At 40.5% G+C, this 11,758-nt stretch overlaps 1 protein-coding gene and 1 non-coding gene across 7 annotated transcripts in view; one reads left to right on the plus strand and one right to left on the minus strand.

The window, feature by feature from the left end:
• The first annotated feature begins 5,714 nt into the window (after positions 1-5,714).
• cacnb1 (calcium channel, voltage-dependent, beta 1 subunit) overlaps positions 5,715-11,758 on the plus strand; it is a 38,800-nt gene continuing 32,756 nt past the window's right edge. For all 6 annotated transcript variants that reach the window (XM_013909063.1, XM_013909064.1, XM_013909065.1 and 3 more), the window contains exons 1-2: positions 5,715-5,986; positions 11,557-11,643. In XM_013909063.1, coding sequence (XP_013764517.1) covers positions 5,897-5,986; positions 11,557-11,643 — 177 coding nt within the window. In that variant the 5' untranslated portion in view covers positions 5,715-5,896. The remainder of the gene's footprint in view (positions 5,987-11,556; positions 11,644-11,758) is intronic.
• On the minus strand, positions 10,901-10,972 carry trnac-gca (transfer RNA cysteine (anticodon GCA)). Its single transcript has one exon. It is a non-coding gene; the product is annotated as a tRNA-Cys (tRNA).

An 11,758-nucleotide genomic window follows, 5' to 3' on the forward strand; every position in this document is an offset into this window, starting at 1 on the left:
CAGTAACCGGGTCATTGCAGCAGATTTCAATGCAAGACACCCTACGAGACCACCCATCTCCCATGCTACAGTTAGCAAACTGCTTGCTAATATTCGTCCAAAATGCAGCTGCTCACTTTCATACAGAACCCATAAGCTGAAGCATATCTCCCCTGTTCTGGCCTCCCTTCACTGGCTTCCTTTGTGTCTTTAAGCATTTATTGTATGTTTTTAAACCCCTTAACGGATTAATATTACCTTGCTGATCTTTTAACACTTATATATCAACTTATATATGAGTGTCTTCTTTAAAAATAAAGTTGGTTAGTGAGTGGGATTCTTGTGAATAGACTTACAAAAAATAGCCATCTGATACATTACCATTTGACTGGCCACTTAGTAAGAATGCTGTTATAGTATCCTCTGCTTTTCATCCACACCAGGAGCAGCAGCCCATCACTATGGCAACACTGCAAACCTGTTGTGTGGGTGAATGAGGACCACTTGTGTGACTTCTTCACCTCAGGTAATACGAGTGAAAATCACCATCTGAGGGGGAAGTTCAACACAAAGTACTAGATCATCAACTCTCCTCCTCACTGCAGAGGAATGTGTCATCCAGCAAGAGAGAAAACAATCTATAAACTCCATGAACTTTGTGTTGGGCCACTGTCTGCCCAGGAAGAGAAGCAATATAGCTCATCTGAACTGCCATGGCTTTTCGAGGCCTCAGTGCGTAGTCTCTGTTGTCCTCTGGTGCAAATAACACCCTAGTTTGAGTTACGTTTTTGCTTTGCAGGGGAAACAAAAATGCCTTTCCTTAACAAATATCTAACAAAAGGCTGCTCATTTGCAATGCAATCTTGCATCTAATTAGCATTATTGGAACCTAATGCTTCAAACAAATTATAAAAATGCCAATCTTGATTCTATCTAATAATTCAGTAAATGTGTATAGATGTACAATGAGCATCTCTCATTTCTTCTGAATCCACAGCTTAGAATAAATAAGTGTTTCCATAGCATTTGTTCACTCACTCCTGACCGAGACACATTTTCTAATTTAAATCAGCCCTGCACTCTTGCTTCCCTCAAGATTTGAATCCCTGCCATTAAGAGGTGCAATTAATTGGCTGTTGTTATACTGTAACATTTAATGGGTCAAAAAGTATTGATTTGTCTTCTGTAGTATCAACATCACTGAAAGGCTCTCTTCACTGAGCCAGTAAGGAATCTACTGAATCCTGAGCACCGGGATGCTACAGTGAGTGATATTTTTAATGTTGAAATCATCAGGATGTCAATCATAGTGAGTTTGAACTCCTATTTGTGAGATTTCATTCATATTGTTTATGAAATCATCACTCACATAAAAGGACACAAAAACACAGCAGGCAGAAAGAGCCGAGAAAATCACCATGTACTGAATTAAAATGTCATGGCTGCACATTTATTATAGTGTTGATCCTTGTGGAAAAGTAAATGGATACTAGAGCTGACTACCTTGAGCTACCTTGGGTAGCAGTAGAGAGATTAAAAAAAACACGAAAGGCTAGATAGAAAGTCCTGTTCTCCTGCTGCACATTATGTTCTTCTTGAAGGAGGATGTCAGCCAGTTGCTGCAGGAGAGTTAAAGGGACTGTTCAGAGACATGACTACCATAAGTTCAGTAAATATGTAAAATATGATCAAATATGAATATAAGTAAAATATGATCCGTTTTTGCTCCTTCCTCCTATGCAAAACTGAGCTCAGCGGAAGTATGACCTGCAGCCGCAGAGGACGATCTTGTGAGTGGGCATCAACACTGAATCAGGACGTCACACTGATTTCCCCCCAGAAGGGCTTTATCAAAGACTGCTGCAGGTGTGGGGTTCATTTTCCTTTATGACTGGTTGATACAAGAGGAGGAGGTGGATGAATCATCCCTTTGTTTATTCAGATTTACACGGATATCATCAATGCTCTGTGAACTCAGTGTTTATTACACTTCCGTGACTGTCGTCATCGAAAACTCATCAACACCCAAACCTAACGATAATTTTGGGAACCGGCTGCTCATTTCGATTTCAGCCATGCACTTGAGGTGGGAATAATTCGCTATAACAGTTGGCCGTATAAACATCTGAAAATGCCACACTGAATAATATGCAGGAATCAAATATCAAATGGACCCTCAGAGACTTGCACTTGCACTTGACTTTCTACAGCCTTTTAAGGTGTTTCGGGTCCTTTTTTAGGGGACACTCTTTGACTTTACAATCTCCATGAAGTATCACAGAAATGTGGAAGTTTGCATCAATAGATGTGAGTTAAAACTGCATGATGAGCTTCAGCCAACAGCTAAAAAAGCTGAAAAACACATGCATCAGACAGCATGAAAAAAACATTTTGAGATTAAACTTTTCTAAAGATCTTGAATAGTATAAATATTTTTTGGTCAGATTCAGTATACAAGACCTTTATTGTCAGTGTGGAAGCAACGTCACATAATGTATAGGAACAGAAGTGTTGGAACACACCACTTAATCTTTCAATTAAAGCAAAGCAAAGTGAATATTTTTAGGAGCCAAAGCAACTCAGACACAAAGTGGGAGATCAAATAAAGTTAGTGGGTCCCTAACTAGTGTGCAAAAGTGGCCAACCATCTGCTGACAGAGTTCTAAATGTCCTCTGTCTTTAACATCAGCAGAAAAACTGTGCACCAGGTGCTTCATGGCATGGGTGTCCATGGCTAAGTAGCTTCTGGTGCACAGTTTTTGTCATACACCGGTAAAATTGAACATAAGAATATTGCACATCAGGACTGTACATGAAGTACAGTTCAGTGGTGTTGCAGCTGTTGTGAAGAATTTGAGTTTCAATCTGTTTGTGGATGCTTTTATAAGCACTAAAGCACCTGCCTGCTGCAAGGAACTTGAACAAATGGTGTCCAACATGTGTCTTTGTGACGTTACTCAGCACTCTTCAAGCAGTGAGTGATGCAGAGATGTTCCAGAGATGGCTGGCAACAATGTTTTGTGCTGTTTTCAAAACACACTGGAGTGGCTTTTTGTCAGCTTTGGTGCTGCTACCTTACCAGGCTGTCATGCAGCTTGTGAGCGCAGTCTGTAAAATTTGGCAAGCCATTATAGGGGGGAGTTGGCTCTCTTTGACTTTTTTAATAAATAAAGGTGTCATCATCCCAGGAAAGGTGCTCAGTGATGTGAACCCCCAGAAACCAGAAGCTGAGGGCTCTTTTCATGGTCTCTGTATTGATGAGGTGTCTGTGGTTTTCTTTGTAGTCCTTGTTTGGTGGCATATTTGGTGTGATTATGTCCATGATTTCCTCAGTAAATGCATGCTAATAATTCTTTATCACTGAGGTGGGAGTACTGTACAATAACGTTGTTTTTTTTGTTTTTTGTTTTTTAATATATCAAAAATACTAGCGGACAAGAGAGTAGCAGAGGAGGAATATTCCAGCATTGAGAGCACATTGCCAAAAAAAGAATTTCTAAAAAAGAAGAAACTAAGAACTGTGACCTGATGCCTGAGTCGAGTTCAGCAGAACACTTTCGCAGCATTTTAAAGAGAAAGACAAACCAACCAAACTCTTTAGCAAAGAGGGTTTAAAAAATTGTTTGAACAGCAGAACAGCAACAGGTCTTCATAGATCTGTACTGTCCTGCATGTCAAAGACAATTTAATCTGTCATCGAAAGCAAAGGCAGAACAGGATGCAAATTAATGAAATAAATAAAAGATTTAAGTAATTAAAGTTGTACTGTTACACTGAGTTCCTACTGTGGAGCCTGCACTTATTACAGTAAATGCAGTTAAATCAAATCAAATCAAATCATGAGACTCCAAAAGTTTCCCCTCAACTCATGTGTCATGCTTCTGTTACTGGCTTCCATCTAATGTCTGTCCAAAGGATACATTTAATATCGGGGCCTTAGGCTAAATAACGCCATCAAAAAGTCAAATCTGAGCAATTGAAAGGTGGCAAAAACTTTGCTTTCACTTTCGGTCTAAAACAATGCGCCTTAATAAAACAGGTGCATGCTACCTGCTCAGCATCAAATGACAAATCGGGAAATAGCTAGCTGAAGAGCTGGTTAAGGCATGGATGTTTTTAAGTTAGAGGAAAACAAAGATAAAATGTATTGTTTACTGGATGTGTACTGATGGGATGGTTTGCCTATGCATCTGCCCACAAGTGATGATTTGCATTTAGCTGTCCACTCGTTTGTCTTTTCTGTTGTTGTTCCAACTCCAAGAGACCAAAATTATGTTTAGTTTGATGATTTTGAAAGCTTTAAGTTAATCATTTATAACTTTTTTACTAGATACATTAAAACTGTGAGATGATAGTGATTCGTTTTTTAAAAAATATTCCTGTATTTAGCTAGGTAACGCTAAATTTGGGCCCCGGCTCCCTCCTAGCAAATCAGACAGTCTTACCTGCTTCTGGGTCAGCATTATAGCTCAAAGTTTATTTATTTTATTTAATTTATTTATTTTACCCAAGGCCACATCAACATCATTCTCCTCTTCTTCAAATCATAGAGACGTAAGGCATTGAGACTCCCTGCTGCTTCAACAAACTAGCTGTCAAATTGAACTATTCTCACCCCCCATTACAGCCCCGCAGGACCTTTGATTCCTGGATCCCGGTGCGGGGACCAGTGGCTCAGCTTGACAGCCTATCCACACCCACAGCATCCATCGCTGCGGCTCGCTTCTCACCATCAATCGATAAATGAGGGTGGGGTCTGTTCAGTGGGGCGTGGATCTCGGCTTCCAGCTGGAGTCTGTTGAGTTGAGCGCACACAAGAAAAAGAATCGACGTCAAGACAGAAAGAGAAACACAGAAACCCGAGAGTAGTTAGAAGATCCTGCCTTCAAAATAAAAGCCTGCCTGCGCTAGGTCGACTGATTTTGTAGCCATTAGTTTCTACTGTTACATCTTTCACAAATATAAATTTAACAAAACTGGTACCATGTATTAGTTTTAGCACAAGTGTTTTGCATTGTTTACACAGTGCAAACAGTGAAAAAAAAACATGTACATAACCTTGATGTTGATAGGCAGGTTGTTTCAACTCTCAGGGAACAGTTCATCTGTTTCAGGACTCATTGTTCTTTTTTTCAGCTGAGTGTAATTCCTTATGGCCAGCGTTGGGGTTATTATTCCAAAAATGTGACATATTACATGTTAATTACATACTTTTAAAAAGAAAAAGCCCAAGTAACACACTACGCCGACACAGCTTATGACTGGTTGTATGTTTGGGCCTATTGTCCTACTGCAGAGTAACACTTTGCATTACCGATGCATTTGAGCATTTTGCTAACCCTGAAAGCGCATAAGGACCACAGGGGTCAAAGTTCATAGGTCGTGCTGGATCAGATGTCCCCAAAGCATCCCTTAGTTGCTCTGCTGTGTGTTCAGACTCTTTGCAAAAGCGGGTTCTGCCAGAGGTCTCTTACTGTGAAAAGGGAGTTCTGTCTCCCCACCACTGCCAAATTTATTTCTCTCTAATATTCTACAACCTTTACCTTCTTATACATAACAAACGTAGTTTTGAACATGTGCTATGCGGAATAAACATCGAAAACTTTCAAACAGGTAAAAATAACAAAACTTGTAGTGATGCTTCTTTCCTATTCAAAGAATTTTGTTTTGAAAGCAGGATAACCGGATGTACCCGTGCGTCACACCCATAACTTGACTCTTGTGTAAAAGCCTGGTGCGACAGTGTGTAACGCTATAGGCTGGAAGGAGGCAGCTGTTGCCATTATATTATCAACCAGCTTAGACGCATCAGCGGCTTCATTCTCTCCGAAGGAAAAAAAAAAAGATGAGTCGATCGACACCATCGTAAACACACGAAACTAGAAACTGAAAATAGATTTTTAAAAAGTTAAATCAAATGGTACAGAAAAGTAGTATGTCCAGGACGCCTTCGACCTCAACCCAGGAGATCCAAATGGACATGTTCGACCATCACCCACACACACAGGTAAGACCAAGACACGGGAAGAGGGTAAAGCTTAAATATTATGGGAGTATTATGTTAAAAATCCCACGTCTACTATTTTGAATTCATACTCTATATGATGCTGGTGACCATTAAAGCTGCTGCACTTCTGAAGATTAACAGGTTGTTCTCCAATTAAGTCGATAAATTTGCCGAGACGCTCGTGTACGTTGCACGGATGAATTTAGTCAAATTAATGATTTTAAGAAGAAGTGAAATGGATGAAATATTCTAGTTTTTCCTCACTACGGATTTTGATTTATAGCTACATCCTTGTTCTGTGTTTAATTTTTTCTGGCGTTAATAAGTCTGTGCTATGTAACTGTGATGTGACGCTTGTTTATATGCCGTCTGACCAGAGGGTTCCCAGGAAAACCACGCCTTTGTTTAATTGATGTCTAATTATGTTGAATTGACCAGCTTCTTCTTTTTTGCGGGGGGTGATTTAATAATTTCCATAAATGAAAGAGCGACTTGAGTTTTTCATAGGTGGAGTTGGTTTATGTTGTTGACATTTTTCCCATTTTGTAACCCCTCCTCCCAAAATACCAACAAATAAACAAACAAACATAAAATAAAATAGTAATAACTCATTGATAGCTTTTATCTCCCCATGATGTCACCTGTTTTACAGCCACAAATACAGAGTGGCTTAGGAAGTGACATGACGTTGTGGGCATGTTTAGACATAAATGGATGACAAAAAAAGAAAAAAAAGATGAGAATATCTAGAACAAACACACCCACGCTGGGCTCAGTCATTATCTCTCTGGAGAAGGGGAAAAAAACAGAACACCTCACCATCACAGACAACCAGCGCTTCAAACCCTGCCAAGTCCCGCTCTCTCCTCTTTACTCCCACTTCTCCCCCTCAGCTCTCCATCCACTTTGAATGTGCCACTATGCCCATCCTGCTCTCGCCTTCTCACCTCATGTGAGATGTCTGTTTTTAGAAATCAGATCTTTATCTGCTGAGAGGCTGTGGTGAGAAGCAGATGGGCACGGCCCTTGTGCCAGGCAGATTAGATGTAAAGTTCATGTTGACCTGCAGTGGGCTACGCTGTTATATGCACTTGTGTTTCTGCTGTAGAGAGAGAAGAAGAAGAAAAAAAGACACATTTCTAATATCCTGCAGGAAATGGCCAGAGTTCTCTCACCAGCCAGTTCTTTAACACGGAAGAAGAAATGAACTGTGTGCCGAGAAATTATCCAGTTTCGGAGCCTGAGGGCAGCTTAGATTAAAGATTGTGTCTGCTGACCGCTGTCACATTGCAGATCAGTTGGGCTCTCTGAGCACAATATTGTATAGAAGGTTCTGGTTAAAAGAATGAAATATGTTTGTGATACCTTTCAGTGTGCCACCCTCCACCCCTTATACTCCCTGCCTTCCTGCTTTCATAAACAGCACCCTCCTTAATTATACACTTAATCTGGGAGGATGTTTACCAGCAGGAAGCTTCCCATCCCACTTCCTTTGGCATTTCTCTGCTCTTTGGTGACAGGAATCAGATCCATCATGGCTCCAATCATGCAAACATGCATGCTAATGCATGTATGCACCAGATATCACACACGCTGTGAGATGTGATAAAATTTACCAGCTTAATTGCTGACAAATTTAGTGGCACAGGAGCTTCTCCAGCATAGCAAACAGTGGGATCGGGCTGTGAGGCTACTTTTGGGTTCAATATTAACTTTATTGTCCCCAACGAGAAATTGATTTGTGGCGTGTCCACTCATCAAACAATACAGATATTTTATTATTAAAAAAAAGAAGCTGGACCTGAGTCCTCCCTAAAATCTTATCAGTCTGGTCCTATTGAAAGGCAGATTACCATACAAACCAATGGTAAATGGCCTGTATTTATATAGCGCTTTACTAGTCCCTAAGGACCCCAAAGCGCTTTACATATCCAGTTATCCACCCATTCACACACACATTCACACACTGGTGATGGCAAGCTACATTGTAGCCACAGCCACCCTGGGGACACTGGCGCCACCGGGCCCTCTGCCCACCACCAGTAGGCAACGGGTGAAGCGTCTTGCCCAAGGACACAACCAACGAGACTGTCCAAGCCGGGGCTCGAACCAGCAACCTTCCGATTACAAGGCAAAATCCCAACTCTTGAGCCACGATCGCCCCAACGATACAAAACATTAGAACAGATTCTATAAAACCTTTATTTTAAAAAAGGGTCAACACTTCAGGTGAAACATTAAAAAAAGTTCAGCCGTTGTTGGACTTTTTTGTGTGTGTGTTGTAGCAGCAAAATGTGACTCAAAGGACAGAACATTACCAAGAAAAACAGATAAACATGACAGTATATTTGCACACAAGTCAAGAACCATGGATTTTGTCTTGTATCGCTAGGAAAACGAAGAGTGTTTAGCTTGTTTCAGTGAGTACACGGCTGCTGTTATAAGAAAGATGTGAAACTGAGACTATCCAACCAAATGATCTTACTACTGCCTGGATATCAAAACACAATCACCTCTTAATGTGAGATGATAACTCACACAAAATCAATAGGATTAATTAAATTACACATTATACATTTGAGTTGATTGGCGGTTATTTATACTGGATGCATATGTTTGAAATGCTGTCTGCAATATAGTTCTTCATGACCCTGATGAGGGCTGCAACCTGACATGGTAAGGTATTAAAGTTGTTCCTCATCATACAATTATTGCTGGCGCTTCAGCGTCTTTAGGCGATGAGCCTTCTCCATGCACCTTGGAAGTAGGTGTGTTGTGCCAGAAATTAACTTTGTGTTTTCACTATGTGAGATTTGCCAGTTGGACGCTCTAAGACTAACATCCAAGCAAAAGGGGGATGTGAGCAGCACCAAGATTAAATGTTATCAGCTGATGCACAGAAACTGCAGGCTGCAGAGATGTAACAGAGCAGGAGCAAGACCCATGCATGGAACAGAGGGGGCATTAATGAAAATACCGACAAAGTCAGATAAACCGTGAAAAGGATGAGCTGATGTGAACGTGGGTTGCAAAGCGGCTTACAGAAGAACAGCAACTGTAGGCAGAGTGAAGCACCCCGAAAAGCACATCCTGTATGCCTTTTACTGATGTGGACTGACATTGTGATTGTGAATATTCTTATAAGTTAAATATCCGAATACAAACCAACATCTGTTTGATATTTTTGCGTGACAAAATATTTTCATGAACGCACACAGCACATCTTCAGAGAAGTCATGATTCTTGGATTCTTTCAGTCAGTGTAGGTGGACAGATTTGCCAGCAGTGATGTCATCCTCTATTTTTAAATCTGAGCAGCACAAAGTACAGCTGCCCATCCACATCATTGACAACATCTTGTATCAACACTTCATATTTCATTTCAATATTAAAACCCACTACCCATGTTAGCCGAACATTGAAACACAGTAATTGTTGTGGGTTCATCAGAGGTTGTCTTTTTTTCTGTGGAACATCCTGTGGTGTATCCATCCTATCCCATCAAAAATACTAAATCAAGCATACCACAGAAGGCTCTGTAGATAATTTTTTGCGCTGCTGGAGGCTTAAGATTAATTGAAATGGATTCCTGAGCTGGATTTTTTGGAGAAGAACATGTAACAGATGTGTTCCCTTTTATTTGTTAACACTGGAAACCTCTCGGCCGCAGCGTGCTTTTATGTTCGCACCAGTTGGCGCTGGTGTAACAGGTCATGTTTGTTTAAAAGCAGGCGTGACAGCATCATTCATCCAAGGGCCTCGGTTTGCCCCGTTGAACATAATGTGACAGTGATAGCAAAATACTGAGTCGAGGACACTCACTGTTGGCTTGTAGTTAATCTGTCTCTGGATCCCACCTGCCAATTCAAGATTAGCCAATATATACTGACATTTGGGAAGTTTTGAGGTAGTTGTTCAGTGTTTACAATGGTGAGCATGTTTGTGTACAGGATCTGCGGGGCTGATTGGAAACAGTAGCAGATAAATGCAGTTGTTTCTCATGGGAACCATAAAGCAAACAGATGGTTTATTAGAGTGTCACTGAAGAGAATATGTTAGGGTTTCATGCTGATTACTGACCTTTTGTGTATCCTTTTAAGAAAACTCACACCTCTTGAATTTTTATGTCTTTTTTAATCATAAGTCATATCTTTTCATGTCATGAGCAACACTGGAAATATTTATGATGATCACATTTTAGTTTTTATTTACAAAATTCTTTCATTTTAATTGGTCAAATATGTGTATAAAAATAAACAAACATCTTCACTGGTGAAACTGGCTTTGTATTGGTCCAAATCAGCTACCTGCTAACATGGACAGATTAGCCAATTGTATCTTAGTCACTAGCAAAATACGATTGGAATCCATATCAGCTTTTATTGCTTTATGCTTTTGTGGATCCAAATAAAGGGCAAAAAAGGAAAAGGAAAGGAAAAAAAATTTTTCATCCTTTTTTAATTTTACTGATAAGTTTTAAGCTAAAATTAGCCCATGTTACTCATTTCATAGAAACTCCATGCCAGTTCCCTCAGGCTGTTTGAGACAACCAATACCTCTTTTATGGTGTTACAGTGTGTTCATACACTCGGGATTATGGGCATTATGGGGAAAGCAATCCTGAAAGAGAGATAGTTTATTCTGCTGTGTGATAGTTAACATTAACAGAGGATAGTTTTCACTAGAAACTAGAGTGAGTGTTTTGGAGTGGCTGTCTCGAGCTAGTTTCCTGTTGGGTTTGTTTTGTAAACTAATGTGAAAAAAAGAGAAAAAGAATCAAATAGACGTTTAGTGTGTTTTTCTCAGGAATCACATCAGGTGCAGATGATCTGTGTAAACAAGATAAAATACACATCCGTGCAGTCTTTTAATGGGAAATGCCACAGCTGTTCCTGCTTAAACATGCTGAAAAATAGGGGGCATCCGGATTTGAACCGGAGACCTCTTGATCTGCAGTCAAATGCTCTACCACTGAGCTATACCCCCTGTGAGTATGCAGCAGCAGGAGGATGATTACCTGAGGTGTGTATTAATGTGCTCTCTATGTGGTAGCATGTCTTTTCTGTATATTAATCGACCATGTTTATTTCCTTATCAGCAGTTCGCTTTTCATGCTGAAAGAACAACAACGCCATCCTTCTGATTGCAGACAAATGCGATTAGTCGGCATTGCGTTCCCATGACAATGTGGGCAGGGTGGGATCATAAAGCAATGTGTGGCCTCTGCACAACCCGGACAGGCCGTTTGCCAGGGGTCTACCAATCAGATTACAAGGTCCCAGTTTGCATCACAACATGAAAAATGACAAGCAATGAAGGCAGTTCACGAACACGCTGGACACATTTTCTCTGCTCGACTTCCTCTACGGTCTGGGACTTGGGCTGCTTTATCTCTGGCTCCATCTAACCGCCTGATCATATTCAGAAGCTTTTACAAACGCTGCGCCAAATGTTAATGGCTGCCATGCTCCTCGGAAACAAGGTTTTTCAAGAAATATGTCAAGATAATTATCGTAAAGGAACATAATTAAACCTTTTCTGTTTTTTTTCTCTTTTCTCAAAACCTTCAGGGAAAGTACGCCAAGAGGAAGAGCCGATTTAAGCGCTCAGATGGAAGCACCTCATCTGACACCACCTCAAACAGCTTTGTCCGACAGGTAACATTTCACACCTAATCCTTCCCTCAGACTTAATGAGGGCGCCAGACTTGGCCTCATCTTGTTTAATGAAGAATTACAAGTTTAATGGAATCAAGTGAGAACTTTTAGTGCC

The sequence above is a fragment of the Pundamilia nyererei genome, unplaced genomic scaffold, assembly GCF_000239375.1.
Source record: "Pundamilia nyererei isolate P.nyererei 1_Seehausen unplaced genomic scaffold, PunNye1.0 scaffold00018, whole genome shotgun sequence".
NCBI lineage: Eukaryota > Metazoa > Chordata > Actinopteri > Cichliformes > Cichlidae > Pundamilia > Pundamilia nyererei.